The sequence below is a fragment of the Arvicola amphibius genome, chromosome 12 (genome assembly GCF_903992535.2).
Source record: "Arvicola amphibius chromosome 12, mArvAmp1.2, whole genome shotgun sequence".
Classification (NCBI taxonomy): domain Eukaryota; kingdom Metazoa; phylum Chordata; class Mammalia; order Rodentia; family Cricetidae; genus Arvicola; species Arvicola amphibius.
Genome location: NC_052058.2, coordinates 45,720,184 through 45,737,236, shown reverse-complemented (window position 1 = coordinate 45,737,236; position 17,053 = coordinate 45,720,184). Strand labels below are relative to the sequence as shown.

Here is a 17,053-nt window from a genome sequence, read left to right as displayed (position 1 = left end):
CAGGAAGACCCAGGGAAACCATGAGTTCAAGGCCAACCTGGTCTCTGAGTTAAGGTTTCTATTGCTGCAATGAAACGCCATGACCAGTGAGCAAGTTGGGGAGGAAAGAGGTTATTAGGCTTACACTTCCACATTGCTGTTCATAACTAAAGGTAGTCAGGACAGGAGCTCAAACAGGACAGGATCCTGGAGGCAAGGGCTGATGCAGAAGCCACGGAGGGTGCTGCTTTCTGGCTTGCTTCCTCTGGCTTGCTCAACCTGCTTTCTTACAGAACCCAGGACCTCCAGCCCAGGGATGGCACTACCCACCATGAGCTGGGCCCTCCCCTATCGATCACTAATTGAGAAGATGCCTTCCAGCTGGATCTCAAGGAGGTGTTTCCTCAACTGAGGCTCCTTCCTCTCTGAAGACTCTTGTTGTGTCAAGCTGACACACAAATTCAGCCAGTACTCTGGACAATATATCGAGAACCCCATCTCAAAACAAATAAGAGCATCCATCTGTCATGGGATGGTCAGTTATTTTGGTATGCCAGGTTCAGGCTGAACAATATGTGGGTGTTTCCTTTACTCTCTGGTACAGTGTGTTGCATACAGTGCTGATCCACAGATGCTTGTTGCATGCTTGTTCATTAGAAAATTAATGCGTTATCTCATTGCAATTACTGAGTTTCTTACCGTAAAGGATGGAAATCTTATTCACCTCCTTGAATTAATTTATAGTGTAGCTTGTAGTTTAAGGCTCACTTTTTTTTTTTTTTAAAAAAAAATTTCTGTTGCTTAGGCAACAAGATTTCTCCATGCCTACTTGCCTTCTGTTGCCAAGGCAACAGGGTGTAGCTGGCTGGCTGCTCCGAAACATCGGATGTTTGCAGTGTCAGAGAATCCTGCAGTGAATACCGTCTTTATAAGCATAGTTTTACTAGAGGGAGTGTTCCTGACTCCAATACTTGTAGAGAGAGAGATGGCTGCAGAGGTTTCTGATCATCCGGGATCACAGATGGGACCGGAAGGACTTTCACATTGCCTCAGAACTCAGTCCTTCCTTCCTAAGGGCCAGCTCACTATTTGCTTACTCCCATTCTGCTTCCACTTCTCATTCATAATCTGGGTCTCATTTTGCTTTTATTGAATATGTATGCATGATCACTGCTCACCAGAATCCACCTGGCCTCTCTGCCAGGGTCACGATCCAGCAGTCTTCCTAGCAACACGACAGCAAAAAGCCATACTGTGCCATCGAGAAGTGCCTTCCCTTTTCTGTGGCAATTCTAAGATGGTTACTTGTTTGTTTTCAGCCATCAATACAGTCTGAAGGGAAGGTCAGGAACCTAACACCAACTCCTGACCGAGATACCAACACTGTTCACATTGCCACGGATGAACACCTTGACTAAGCACGAGAGCCCAACCTCCCCCGTTCCCCCATCATGCCTGTCGTGGTCATGAATGTCAAAAGATTTTAGTTGCCTTGTATGTCATGGCTCTAGTAACCTCAAATGACATGTTCTTAGAATTGTAAGCCAAGCTTCCCATTTCATATGATGTATTTAAAGGATTATTTTGAGAGAGAATTCTAGGGCGTTATCTCTTTCATGGCCAGGACTTTAATGACAAAATAATTATCCAAGTAATTCACGTTTTTCTGACAAAGTAATTACCCAACCAATTCACACTGTGCTTTCATCAATGCAGAGTAAAATCTATTTTAAAAGCCACAGAGTTCAGCTGCATCCTCTGCCTTCCCACTGACTGCTGTGGCTGGAGACCTAGGCTGACACTCACCTCACCACGCCAGTCTCTTCAGGCTTACAAGCTGTGTGCACCAGGTCGTGATGGACCCGAGGACACCTAGAGCCATGACCTTTAGAGTACTCTCAGCTTCTGAGGCGCTGTCACCAGCTTTAGGAGCTGTCTGTGCCCGTTAAAGAAACTTTCGTCAGGGTAGCATCTCCGATATGCTGTCTTCTCACCAGGAAGTATGTCTGAAATTTCTCCCGGTGATAAATCATCCCGTGGCCAGCTTGAGCTAGCGTGGGAATACCGTCATCGGGCATCACAACTCCCCATAGTTCATGAGCATTCCGTGTGCCACCGTCTAGAATTCCCTCAGGCGCTGCAGCATTTCTACCATCTGTTTGCCCATGGGCCCAGCAATTGCCCAGGGAAAGCTGTGGCTTCTGTTTGTAGTGGATCTATGATATTTTGAAGTTACAAATGGGCTGTCCATCCTTGTGGCTAATGGCTTGTCTTCAGAAAAATTAATGGGTTTTCCGCTGCCAAAAAAGCAACCTCAGAAGCTCTGAGACTGTGAAGGTGGTTTCTTTCCACTACTAGTGTTTAGCACAGGGCCTCCATGGAAAGAATAAGTGTGTGTGTGTGTGTGTGTATGATGTTTTCTATTAACATTCCCCAATGCTTATTTTATTTTTAAATATGTGTATGTACATGTATCTGTTAAATATGCATGACCACAGAAGCCAGCAGAGGGTGTTGAATCCCCGGAGCTTGGAGTTACAGGTGGCGTAAGTTTCCCTATATGGGTGCTGGGAACCTAAGTTGGGTCCTCTGCAAGGGAAGTATGCTTAACCACTGAGCCATCTTTCCAGCTTCTACCTTAAAGCTTCCTAAGCATATAGAACTGGACAGAGCAGCACATGAGTTGAAACAGCTAAACGCAGTTGGGGATCCCTGTCATGTATCCCATTACGCATACTATTCCATAAGAATATTTGAAATAAAAGACTTTTCGACAATAAAAAAAAGACCATCCAGCTAACTCAGTTTGCATGTCAGCAGCCTTTCCAGAAGTTGTGTTTTAACTCACCTTTCAGGCAATGAGGGCCATGAGGTGTCAGAGCCACCAGCTCTGTGGTCGGACTAATGCTGTGGGTAGAGGGTCATGACCAATGGCTTCTGTAGAAAAGTCAGGAGAGTTTAATGTGGAGATAGCTGAGCACATGTGTTGACCTGAGCAGTCAAAAATGTGGCTAGTGCAGCTGAGCTAGCAAATGTTTAGTCTGACATTACTTTAAAACAATATAAAACACTATTCATTTTTAAATGTTGATATTTGGGATGTATTTGGTGAAAAATATAAGATTAATCTCACCCTTTTCTTTTTACTTTTTACAAATGTGCCTACCTGGGAAGTTTTACATTGGTGGTTGCTGGAGGAGCCTCTTGTTGGTTCCTGGCCACTTAGTCCCGAAATAACCACAAAGAAACTGTGTTCATTAAATCACTCTTGGTCCATTAGCTCTAGCTTCTTATTGGATAACTCTTACATATTAATTTAACCCATTTCTATTAATCTGTGTATTGCCATGTGGCTGTGGTTTACTGGCTAAAGTATCCAGTGTCTGTCTCCTGCAGCTCCATGGCTTCTCTCTGACTCTGCTGTTCTTTCACCAAGCATTCAGCCTAGCTTTTCCCGCCTACCTAAGTTCTGCCCTGCTATAGTTCCAAAGCAGTTTCTTTATTCATTAATGGTAATCACAGCACACAGAGGGGAATGCCACATCAAGTGGTGGTAAAAGGTGGGAAGGAGTGAAGAAAGAAGTCACTTGTGGCACAGAGTTTGGGGATTTTTCAAGCATTTAAACTAGGTAAATTGGTAAATGCTTGCCAACTTTGTTAAGCTCCATAACTTAGATATGAGCTGCCTGGCAACAACGACAATCACGTGATGAAATGAAAAGGTTGGGGCAAGCCAACTGTCCATGAGTTTAGCGAGAGAAGTCGTCATATCCAGGGTTGCCGAGCAGACTCCCACCATGCTCTTCACTGTCGTTCAGTATGTACCTGTTGGCTTGCATGCCATCTTGTGACCTGGTAGGCTGAAGTAAGCTACTAAGAAATAGGCTCTGCCTTCCAGTGGGAGGAGTAAGAGGAGCATTGTTCACCAGTATCGCCCATGGAGGTGAAGGTTACCCCCACAGACCAGAAGACTCCAGGACCAACTTTTAAAATGATTGGGCAATCTAGAGTTTTGAGGCATGGAGGACGGATGTTAATAGCACTGGAAACCATATGAAAATGATTGTTACAGTGTAAAAATCATTTTCTCCCATAGAAATGGTGGATGGCTTTTTGTTTTTCATCTGAAGGACAGATCACACATAAAAAATTAATATTGTTTTTAATACAAAAATCACAGCCAGGCAGGGTTTAGCTATGTAGCAAGTTTGAGACTAGCTTGAGTGACATAAGACCCTTTCACACACACATGCACACCCATACACACACATACACACATGCATGCACACACATGCACACACACACACACGCATGCACACACACACACACACACACACACATAGTCATCACTGCTTTGATTTTAATGGTTACAGAAGCAACAGAAGCACCATCCGGGATGCTGAGCTTTATGCTCTTGCCATCTCCGAGGTTTGCTCATCACAAACCACTCTGGCAGAACAGGATGCTTCTGCTTTCCAGTTGAGAGTCTATCCTGATTTCAAAATGTTGGTTTCTTTCTTTGCTGAATACAACACAACTTTCAATAACTGTTTGTCACGAGGTGGAACTTTCCTAATGTTCCCTATCCCATTCTGTTTACAGAGACTTCATTGGTGGCCTAGGATCAAGAGCAAGACCAGGTAACTCAGAGCTGACCCCAGACATGCCTTCCTGCAAGCTAGTGCAAGCCTGTCAGCTCACCCCCTTCCCTCTTCTCTCTCTGGCCTTGCTGCCTCTCTACTTGCTTCTGAGATCCCAAACCTGCATGCCCAGGGCCCACTTAAGGAAGGAGAGGCCGAGTTAGTGGCAGGGTGGCAGTTCCAGAGCCTTCCTGCTGGGATTCTCCAGTCCCAAAGATCATGCCAGTACTTGGCAGACCATTTTGATGTTAAGCTCATGATGAGTGAGCCTAAGTTATCATGACTGATACCCTTGGGGAATCGAGACACAGAGAGCAGGAGAATTCTGTCTTTCCTGCCTACCACCCCTGCTCTTCAGTGGCATGGAACTGATTAGACTATTATAAGCTATTCTTCCAAAATTTTCATTTCTGCCTTGATGAGACTATCAAACACTTAATCTATAAAGTATGTAACTACTCCAAAATAGTGACTGGTTATACGTAGATGTTTATGCAAACCCAACCTCTCTGATGCCACAGCGGGCATCCCTGTTCGTTCCTTTTTCTCTGACTGGCACAGTCGGCAGCCTAGACACAGTTACTTTTTGCTTGATTGAAATGGAACTATCACATAACTTCTCTAAATTTAAAATCACCCCTAGATTTTAAATACCTTTATCACTGTGCATCTGGACAGCTGCTGTGTGTGGCACACATGTGGAGGTCAGGGGACCCCCTTGGTGGCATCAGTGCTCCTTCTTCCACGGTGGGTCCTAGGGATTGAATGCTGGTTTAAATGGCAAGTGACTTTACCAGCTGAGCCATCTCACCAGCCTGAAACTATGTATCTCCAAGTGTAAATGTTCATACAGATGCTGTGGGAGAAGAAGGATACATTACTTTGTTTTGTATTTCTAGTAAGGATGACTAAGGAAGACCAGTGTCCAATAGTAAAATTACCAACTAAACCCAGACAATTCTGCAGGTGCTCATTCTCTCTCTCTCTCTCTCTCTCTCTCTCTCTCTCTCTCTCTCTCCTCTCCTCTTCTCAACCTCTCCTCGTCTCTCTCTCTCTCTCTCTCTCTCTCTCTCTCTCTCTCTCTCTCTCTCTCTCTCTCTGTGTGTGTGTGTGTGTGTGTGTGCATATGATTCTTGGGCAAATATTTCATTTTAGTATGTGGGTCATTTGGAATTATTTTTTGTTACCCTTTTTACTTTTACTTCTTCACTCATGCTGTTTGGTATATTTAATGTGTTCAGTGAGTACAATTAATGTGGATAAAGTTACAGTAATTTCAGGCTCTCTCCAGTTATTAAACTTCCTTTGAAAATGTTACAGACAGTTTAGGGCTGTTATAGTGTCAGTATAGATGCAAAACAAGGTGGTTTTATTGTTAAAATGCCTAAAATTGTCACGCTGACCCTGGCTTCTATATTACTGTCTGGGCAAAGGTGAGTCAACCCCACGTGTGGCTCTGCAACGATTGTTGTTTGGGGCTCTTTAACGTTGAGAGCCGAACACCTACACTTGCAGCAAGCAACGGGCCTCCGCATTAAAGAAATTCGGTTATTTTTGAAGGGTGAATTGAATTAGTATAAGGTAAGGTTTGATTTTAGCCAAACCATTTACACTGCAAATTTACATGTCATATCTTTATAATTTGCCTTTTCAAAATGTTGATTTATATGTTAACATTTGAACCACAAGTTACTGACACATTTTAGTTGTCTGGGAATGCTACCATTTACTCTAAGAACAAGTTTCGTTCTCACTAATCATGTGGAGCACACTCACGCACATGTGGAACTGGCTGCCACCTGCGAGCGATTCCACTTCTGAGTCCAAACTTGGGATCTTTACTCTCCACTGTTGGTTTAATGACTCACAAATAGCTGGTCGCAGGCTGTTTGCTCGCCTGCAGGTGGCTTCACTTCAGGCACACCTTGAGACTTTACTCTGCGGGTAAAGGGTGGCACTGGCGACACACTCCCACCGTATGCCTTAGGACGTCTGGTGTGCATCACACCGGCATCACTTAGTCATGAGGGAGACACACACAATGACAGGTGTGAATGATTTGTTTGCTTTTTGAAGGCATGTACTATTATTTTTTCCACTTATTTAACATTAAATTAAGCTTTCTTAGGTGGAGAGGAACACGTCTGAAATAAAAAAAATACCATCCATAGCCCTGAATTTCCTAAATATTCTGTTAAAAATGGCAGGGAAGAAAGAATTTAGTCAGACTCTGAGCAGCTCCAGAAATGTAGCCAGGATATGAGCCTCACTTTCCCTGTGTTGTGTGAGGACAGAGGTGAGAAACTGGAGTTGCGTGTCACTGTCTTATGTGACTATAACTGGTTCTTTGGGACCTCGGAATCCACAGTGCAATAACAGCAGAACTGAGGAGGCACCCCAGTCCTGGACATGAATGCCGAGCTATCCCAGTGAATGCTGCTGCAAGACCCGGTGTTATCTTTTCCTGTTAACTAGATTGTAGAGATGGTGTGTTGCGTAACAGATGCAGTTCCCTGTCTACAGGAGAGAAGACTCAGAGAGAAAGTGTTGGCAGGAATTAGCATGCAATCAATGCATGATGGAACGTGCTGCTAGTCACTTGCCATGCCTTCTGCAGAGTTTACTGCACCCAAGTGCCATTTATACCATTTCCCAGGGCTTTCTCAAGTTGAACCTTTTTACAGAAGTTTATACTATTTTTGTAGTGGGAAGCCAACATAGGGTTACTTGCCATAAGTAAATGCCAGTTCTAAACATAAATAAAGATCCTAGGAAAGCATCTGCCCTCCATGCAGATTTTGCTGCCTATTGGCATAGAGCTCTGGAGCCGTCCTGAGAAGCAATAAGCTAGCATTTAAGAAGTTGAAGACGTATGTGTGCCTTGCTAAACTTCCTTCATGATGTTACCAGTACAAAGAAAAAGAAGAAGAATGAAAAGGGAATACATTTTCTATGGTGCCATTTCATGCCCAGTATCCTTGCAACGTGAAATTAGGCTGAGTGAGAAAGTATCTCTCTTTATGCTCTTTATGCCCACATAGTCACACAGCTAGTCATTGCTGATATTCCCTTTTGAGGCAAGGAAGATGGCATATGTTTTTGAAAATTAAATCATATGAAAATGTAGTATAGGAATGTATTCCTTGCCACATATGTAGAGCACACTATAATGTCATGAACACCATTAGTGTGGGTTGAATTTGTGTGTGTGTGTGTGTGTATGTACTTCATGAATATGTTCGTGTGTGTGTGTGTGTGTGTGTGTGTGTGTGTGTGTGCGTGCGTGTGTGAAGATATAGTGGATGCAAAGGTTAGTGTCAGGTGTCTTCATTACACCCTACCTTAGTTTTCGGGAAAGTGATTTTCACTGAACCTGGAGCTTGTCCATTTGACTGGCTAGGAGGCCAACGCACTTCAGGGAGCCTCCTGTCTCTGCTTCCCAATGGCAGGGATTGCAGATATGTGATTCCATGTCTTTTATATGGGTGGTGGAAATCCAAATCCAGGTCCTCATGCTAACGAGCTCTTCATCTCTGACCCGTTGCTGTGGGTCAATGATCTTGTACCCTGTACAGATTCGTCTGTTGTATTGGTTTAATAAAATGCTGATTGTCCAGAGGCTAGGCAGGGAGTATAAGCAGGGTGACCAGAACAGGAGAATTCTGGGAAGAGGAAAGAGTCAGTCTGAAGTCGACACAGAGCAAGCAAGATGAAAATGTGTCACTGATAAGAGGTACCGAGCCACATGGCTAACACAGACAAGAATAATGGGCTAATTTAAGATGGAAGAATTAGTTAATAAGAAGCCTGGGACAGTTTATAATTAATATAGTAGACCTCTGTGTATTTCTTTGGGACGAACGGCTGCAAGACCAGGTGGGACAGAAATCTCAGTCAACAAAACACTGAGCCACCTCTCTAGCCTCCATTTCTGTGTCTTTGAATTTAGTAACCAGGAGGTGATGATTCTGTGGGGGACATGGTGATGCCTTGCTCTTTCATTCTTCTTACCTGCAGGTAATTTCTTAGTGTGCTGCTGACTTGTGTCAGGCTGATACTAGACAAACTGACAGTGTCTGGTCCCCTCTTCCCAGGGGAGCAGTTTTGTACCCCTGGCTTGGTCAGTGTGGTCACTGAGGTTTTTTTTTTTTTTAAACTGTCTATGTTGATGCTAATCTGAGTACTGAGTGTGGCAGAACCCTACCTACATGCGTGCTTGTATGTGCACACATGTCCTATATATATGCACACATGCAAAAAGAAGAAAAGAAAGGAAGAAAGGAGAGAAGGAGGGAGGGAAAAGGAAAGAAAGGAAAAAGAGTGGGAGGGAAAGGATTAATTTAGCTCCTAGTGTGGAATTTCAAAGGCAGATGTGAGACAGGATACGGCCTCACCCAGTGAAAGAATGACTATGCACATCCAGGTCTGTCTTCCTTTTCTGAACAAGACATTGGGATTTACTTGTGAGGGTTCTACTCTGTCTCAATGCAGCTGCTTTCCTGAGAACCAGCCCAGCCTGTAACTTGCCCAGGCATGTTGTTCATGTCCGTATAGTAGTAACACATGATGGATGGCTGGGGTTGAATTGCAGATCAAGATCAAACAACAGCAAATGTCGTTCTCCAAGGCAGACACTTTGGCAGCCATCTTGGCTGTGGCTCTCCACAGACAACAGCCACATGTTATGTGTCCTCCGCAAAGTATGTATGACCTCACCACCTGCAGTTTACCCCACCCCACAGTGCTCCCACTTCACACGGACCCACTAGGGCTCAGGGAAGGGTGCCTTGCCAGAAAGCACACTGCTGGTACCCTAAAAAGTAAACACCTCAATCCAGGCCTCTGCCTGCAGCTCTAGGCCTCTCAGGAAAAGGCGGTCCTCACTGTCCATGCGGCCTCTGGCTTCCTCTGCTGCTGAGCACTGACTGGACCTTTTATGGCACTGCCCAGCCAGACCAGAAGTGGCTGATGGTGTCCTTTGAGAAACTGTCCTTGTACCTGGAGACAGCCAGTCAAGTGTGCCTTCCATCATTGCAAGAGCTGTGTCCCAGGCCTAGGGAAGGTCTACACATGCACTCATTACGATCCTCAGAGCAACCGCCACATGCCCCACCCCATTCTTTACAGAGCAGTATTTCCCTTCTTCAGGGGGCCCTGCCCTCTCTACTGTTAGCTTTTCTTCCCATCTCAGAGTTCCTGTTTCTTGGCAGGAAGAGTTCAGAAAAGTAGCAGGTTGATACTTTATCCTGGTCAACTGTTAGAAAAGAGTGCTATCTTTTCGTTGTTCTGTTTTCAGTAATAAAGGCTATAAAGACACACTTAAAATATTCTAAGCCTTTATTTTATTAAGAATAACTTTGTTACAGCTTTAAATTTTAGCAACAAATAATATATGTAATATCGTGCTATGTGAGATATTATAGATATTATAGATAGCTGTCCTTATGCATTCCTTCTCTCTGTAAGTATATGTTTGTGTGCGGTGTGTGTGCACATGTGCTGTGTGTGGTATTTCTGTATGTGTGTAATGTATTTGGTATGTGTATATACATGTGTGCGGTGTGTGTGCACATGTGGTTGTGTGTGGCCTGTGTTGTGGTATTTCTGTATGTGTGTGGCATGTATGCATGTATGTGTGGAATGTATGTGGTATGTGTGTGTGTTCATGTGTGTGGTGTGTGTGCACACATACTTGAAATTAGCCCAGAGCCTTGATTATTTTTCGCTGTTTTAGGGAAGCTTCTTTATAAAATATTAGTAATAAGGGCTGTTAAGGCCTAGTCAGGAAACCAATGGAGGAAGAAAGGGAGGGCAGGTATATAAATGAATGATAAAGCTATATACTCGTCAGTCCCCGTATGCACACCTGAACAAGCCACCATGGCCTGACATTTTGTGCAGATAATATGCATTTATTTAAAAAGTTAAAAAAAAATAGGACACATCTTCTAAAGCTTAAGTAGTGCAGTATTGACAGGAAGCTAATCTAGAAAGTGTGTTAAGAGAAAGTGACTCAAACCCAGAAAACGTGATCACCAATCACCGAATAAAGACTCTATTTATTTGGATTTTAGAATTGTTTTGTCTCCCTAAGGGAAAGCAGCTTACTCTTTGATGTAGAGGATTCAGTGAGGCGGAGTGCCTTGCCGGCTCAGCTGAAGATGATGAACCGTTAGCAGAAGTTGTCTGGGAAATCCGTTGTTTGCAAGTGCTACAGATGGATTCCCTGCACACCAGTCTTGCTTTGGAGTTTTCTTTCCTTCCTAAAACCAACTCGTGGCACAGGTTGGGATCCTTGCCAGGCTCTGCCCTCCCCCCACCACAGGAGTCCTTAGTGCCCTACAATGTGGCCGCAGCAGGTACCCGAGAGATTTCTGGCAGAATGTGGGACTTAGAATCACCGTATTGGGTGTGTTACCAGTGAGAAGTAAGTACCCGTTTGATCAAAGATAAGTAACAGATCGAGTAGAAATATGTAATAATTTTAACATAAAATTCAAAGGGAATAGAATTCAGGATACATAAAGAGCATTTGCAAATCAATAAAGAAACAGTATCAGCAATTATCCAACAACCACTGACAAAAACACCCAGTAATTTCACTAACATTCAAAAACTACAAAGTAGAAAAAAAATACAGATTGACACAATCAGAATTTGATAATAAATAGTGTTGATCCAGATACGGAAAAAATGCATTCTCTCCTAGTAGACTATGAAATAATTCAGTCACTTTAGAAGACATTTGTTTCAGTGAGAAATGAGTATGCATTTGGCCTTGGTAAACCTTGGCTCCTCCGTGAGACGTGCACTACAGCGTTGCTGACAGTCCTGAGAAATTGACGGCAACTGAGGTCCCGGGCAAACAAATTTCTCAGCAAACCACAGGGCACCTAGGCAAACCACAGCCTCTTCCAGGGTCATAAGGAACAAGCCAGAACTGGTCTGTCCCTGATACACTGAAAAACAATATTCCCCATCAACGGTCTCTGTGACAGTAATGTCAGCTGAAAAGGAGCTGCCTGGAGAAGAAAGAAAAGAAGAAAAATGAAAGTGAAGGTGGTTATAGATATAGACATTGTTTTTGCAGTTTTACCTTTCAAACTCTGTTAGAAGTGGCCCGCAATGAGTAGTACACTCTCCCTAACTCAGGGGACCCAGGCCATGTGTGGTGTGCTCTGAAGCTCGCCAATGCATTCATTTTTTTCACAGTGCTGCTCATAACCTATTAAACTGATGTCAGGACTCAAAGACAGTTTGAAAGTTACTGTTCAGAGCCACTTGTGTATGTGTGTCAAACGGATGGGCGTAGGAAACAGAGAGGCACCTAGCTAATGTCAGCAGTTACTTCTGATGATGCTCTTCATGAGAGGTGGTCCCCAGAGCCTTGAGCCTCATCTGTAGAGTACATTGTGTGTGTGTGTGTGTGTGTGTGTGTGCTTGATTTACAAGGGGCTTTTGCAACTAAACATTTGAAATTCTGTTTTAAGAGAACAAGCAATCAAAGCTATTTTTGAAAGTCAGGAGTTTTCTAGAACTGAGGAGCGCTGTCAAATGGACTCAAAACCCAGTTGTTTGCTTGTTTGTTTGCTTTTAAAATTAAAGTGCACAGCCGTGTGTTAGACAAAAACACTCTAGCGAAGTCTTTGTTTTTGTCTTTAGGGCACAGATGAGTTTGTGGTAGGGAGAATCAAGCCTGTGTGGTACCCACTCAAAACGCTGTCACAAACCTAAAGCTGCTAAGCTATGCTGTGAGATTTTAGCCTGTTGTTTACAAAGGCTGAGTCTGTAAATGCTAACAGACTAGCCAGCATGAAATGACACCAACCCAAGTCCTCCCCGTCTCCCGTGCCATCATGAACTTGGTGCTTTCCCCAGTCCCGTTTCCAGTGAGCTTAGGCAGAAGGTTGCCATTCAGGAGGCCTTTGGGTGGGGGACACAGGTAGAGGTTGGGGCTACTGTGGGGAACAGCCAACATCACCCCTGTGTTCATCGTGGCAGTGAGTTAGTTAATCCTTGTGATTTACTTGCTTATCTTTTTGCCCTGAGGGTAATTTGTTAAATCACAACTTAATGATCCAATAACTGATGCTTACAAGGAGTTTTCAAGAGAGACAGACTTTACATCTAAACAAGAAGCTGGCCTCAGGTGGCCCAGAACCAGGTCATTTCTTGGGCCAATTTTCAAACAAGTAAATAGAGCTATCCATAAAGAGAATTCTCATATTTTATTTTCCTTTTTGTTTTGCATCTTAAATGGATAATTTCATGTTTTTAAACAACCACATTAAATTCTCTTTAATTTTTGAAAACAAATCATTTATGACAAGACACACAATCCTTTTCTGACAGCACACATATAAGAACCATCTTTAAAATCATAGTTATTGCTGAAGCTATTACCATAACAAATTTAATTTCTTAAATGCTTGATATGGTATAGAAGGAAGAAAAGGAGGTCTTGGAAACTTAATTTTAGTAAGAAAGAACTGGTAAATGAGTATTATTGCAGAAAACATGGTATAGAGGGGGGCTGGAGGGACTAGGGGATGCTATGCTTCTGGTGGCTTTTTCATGCTCTCTATTGCCTTCTGTGAATGAGAGGAGAGAGAGAGAGACGTGGCTAATACAGGGAGTGAGGCCATTCCTATGTTAACTTTGTAGTCCTCAAGAACAGATCACTGTGGTGAGGGCTATGGAGTTGGGGAAGTGGCTCCTGTGTAAATTGACAGCCATTAGCCTGACTCTGTGACATTGTAATGCCGTACGGTGGGAATTCAGGGCAGGTTAACCCTGTCCACTGAGACCCAGGATGACATCAAAGTTGACATTAAGATTTACAGTATTTAAGGATTTGAATAGTACTTAATTCTGCTATGAAGTTTTGCTGATTTGGTATTTGTGTCTAATAGTTTTGATGAAATTAGATTTAAAGTGCATTGTAGAAGGTATGATGGATTTGCTATTTAAAAATAAGCAAACACAAATTCTCCTCAGAACTGCATATCTGAGGCATGCCTCCCTCCTAATGCCAGCCTCCTGCTTTTGCAAACAAAATATCCAAGGACACCTGGTTTCTCAAATATTATGCAAGGAATTTTTGTTTCTTGAGTTTTTGAGACATGGAGGGAAAGAACAGCTTATTATAAGAAATGCAGAAGTGCTACAGGGTCTCATTGGTAAGGTGAGATCTGGCTTTGTTCTTCCCCCCAAATTTTCTTCTGTTTCCCACGAATACCACTTTTAAGTGAACTTGACTCATGGAAGAATTTCTCGCCCACAGCATCAGCAGGCATCGCAGTATCCCAGCGGAAAGTAAGGCAGATCAGCGACCCCATTCAGCAGATTCTCCTCCAGCTGCACAAAGTCATCTACATCACGCAGGTCAGTGTCTTCGGTGCCTTGCCCCCATCTCAGCCTCCAGACAGAGCTAACCCTGCTAAGAAAATACGGCCTTCTGGGACTTGGAGTTAGAGTGTACACTTAATTGTTTCCCCCTCTCCAACCACGTGGATGTGTGTGGGGACGCTTTGGCCTAGCAGTAAATGTGTCTGTTTCCCCCGTGGCTTCTGCCTGTGCCTCCGTTGTGCTTAAGCAGACTCCCATACAAGTGGCTCTTTAGGGTAGGGGTGCAAAGAGGGGAAGGGCTTAGCAGCTTTGTCTAAAAGCAACTTTATCATAGGAAGGGGGGGAATGGGACCGTCCTTCTTGCATCCGCTTTGACAGCAGAACTTCTCAAGGATGTGAAAGCCACACCCCTAACTCCCATAAAACCCAGGATCATTTGGACTTCTGTCTGTGAATCTGAGCAATACTTGAGTATGAGAAAATTCATGGCTGAAGACTAGCTATTGGTTATGGACACACTTCTGTCTCATGCTGGCCGTCTGGGTGTTCTGTCATCTAAGGCATGGGCCACTTACTAGGAACAAATTTCTTCCCCTTTGAGGAAAAGAAGTATAGCTATTTGGATAAGAAAATAAGTACTTTGGAGTTGGAGATAGCGTCATCTGGTCATTTTGCTCTTTCTTTCAATCATTTGTCTTGTAGTTAGTATGTACCTATCTAGCACCAAATGCTATTCTAGGCACCAGGAGGCAAAACGTAGTTAATCTTGATCTCCACCTAGATGAGCATTAGCATTTCCCTGAAAGAAATGTCTGTGAGGGACTGTCTAGATGGAATTAACTGACATTGGAAGAGCCACCTCAAATGTGGCTATCATGGGCTGGAACCAGGGCTGAATAAAAAGGAGACGGGAACCAAGTGTGAGTACATGCCCAGTGTGACCGAGGGTGAGTGCATGTCCAGTGTGACCAAGTGTGAGTACATGCCCAGTGTGACCAAGGGTGAGTGCATGTCCAGTGTGACCAAGGGTGAGTGCATGTCCAGTGTGAACAAGGGTGAGTGCATGTCCAGTGTGACCAACCGTTCTGCTCCTGCCCCTGGGCCTTCCGTGCCACCACAGGCTGTGTGCCGTAGAACTGTAGGCCAAAATAAACCCTGCCGCCTTCCCTCTTTCCCTTCCTTCTTCCCGCTTTCTGTGGCTTTTGTCAGGTTTTTGTTTGATTGATTGTTTTGTCTGAGGAACAGTATTAGTAACTAGCCCATGCCCTGGTTACCTAGTCTAAGAGCCGCCCTAGCAGCTGTTGGAGCCAGTTGAGTTGTGGCAAGTCTGTTTACACATCCAGGGCCTGTGGAAAAGTTCTGTAGGTACGCGCACTAGCTGCCTCCTGATAAGAAAAGTCTGCGCTTGAGGCTTCATCTATCATCGCCGCCCCCATCTTGAGAGACAAAACCAAAACTGTTGATTTCTATAAGCTAGGGAGACTTTAGGACTGCAGGGATCACTGTTGATTCATAGCCGGCGCCCGGTATTTCTGAGAAGTCGGCATATTCTTTTCTCCAGTCAATGGTCACTTTGATAAATGGCTGTACCTTTTCCTGGGGATAGTGTAGAGGAGAATTTATGGAGCGTTCCTGTAGTAATATTTCAGGATCCCTTATCCGGGACTCCAGCTTCCCCATTAGTCAGGGGCCGGGGGCTGGGGGGAGGCTTTGGCTGGGCCCTGAGTTGACCCAGTTCTGAGAACCGTGAGAGGCAGAGAAGCTTTCACGGAGCCCATGGCAACTCAGGCTGGAAGTTTGTCTACAAAACCTGGAGCTTCTTTTCTGTTACTACAGCAGGAGAAAATACTGGGTGGTGCAAGCGTCAGCTTCCTGTCTGGGTATGTCAGTTACTCTACCAAAGCTTGCCAGAGCCAAGGTGCTCCATCAGCACAGGCTTCTCTCTCCTTGTGGCGCATGCTGCTTCGGGTCGCTGGTAATCTGGTTTTATCACTGCCTGTGTCGTTAGATTCACTGGCCTCCTGTATCCTTCAGGGTCACACTGCCAGCCAAGGAGTGCAGATGCACGGTTTGCGTGGCTGCAGGGCCACTGCTGCCCTGGCCAGTGCTGCCCTGGCCAGTGCTGCCCTGGAAGGGATACAGCTGGGGAGAACTGCATAGCCAATGGATTCACAGACAGGAAATGCTAATCACTCCACTACCCCCACTTCTTTGCACCTCTGGAAACTCTCTCCTCTGTAAGCCCTGCCTTTTGCGCCCACTAAACACAACCTCTTCTCAGCCCATCAGGAGTCATCTGTACCAACATCTGCGTGAACCAGCCCATCCGATGCAGAATTGCAAGTGTCTAGGCACACCTGTAGGCTCAGCTGAATCCAGTGCCCCGTTTATCCCTCCTCACATAATAACAGCCGCAGGATACACTTCCCACACAACCTGAGGTGCCACTGTTTTGTCCTACAGTCTTGTGAGTTGGGAGCATATAAGTCACTTTTTCTTGAGCCTTAATGTGAATCAATTCCTATGAATTGTAAGGAGATCTGATGGGTTATGGATTTGACCCTCATCCCCGTGAGTCTTGTGAGACCGTCCATGCATTTTTAAGATCTCTGCTCTGGTGAGTTTCTCATCCAAGTTTTGAGTAAGGAGAAGTTTGTTTCCTCAGGAAAGAGCAACAAGTTGTGTCAACTGACCATAAAACCTGAAAGTGACTTAGGTTTAAGATTCCCGACTTCATCAGGGTTCAGCAAGATGCCCCCATTTCATGTTTGGGGATCCAGTTCAGTACTTTTAGGGCTAAAGCATTGCATCCAAGAAGAAGTCACGTGGGAGCAGACATGTTCAGCCCTGGGCCCCTGGTGTGGGAGGTCCTGCTGTCTATGTGTTGCTTTATTGGTTAATGAATAAAGAAACTGCCTTGGCCTGTTGATGGGGCAGAGCTTAGGTATGTGGGGAAAACTGGTCTGAATGCTGGGAGAAGGAAGACGGAGAGATGCCATGGAGCTGCCACCAGAGACAGACATGATGAAACTTTGCTGGTAGGTCAAGATCTCGTAGTGATATTCAGATGAAAAGAAATGGGTTAA

The 17,053-nt window shown here is 44.4% G+C and overlaps 1 protein-coding gene across 1 annotated transcript in view; it reads left to right on the top strand.

The window, feature by feature from the left end:
- Positions 1-17,053, top strand: part of Nek10 (NIMA related kinase 10) — a 171,472-nt gene that overhangs the window by 129,402 nt on the left and 25,017 nt on the right. The window contains exons 30-31 of the mRNA XM_038349513.1: positions 4,582-4,619; positions 13,903-14,003. Of these exons, the coding sequence (XP_038205441.1) occupies positions 4,582-4,619; positions 13,903-14,003 (139 nt within the window). The remainder of the gene's footprint in view (positions 1-4,581; positions 4,620-13,902; positions 14,004-17,053) is intronic.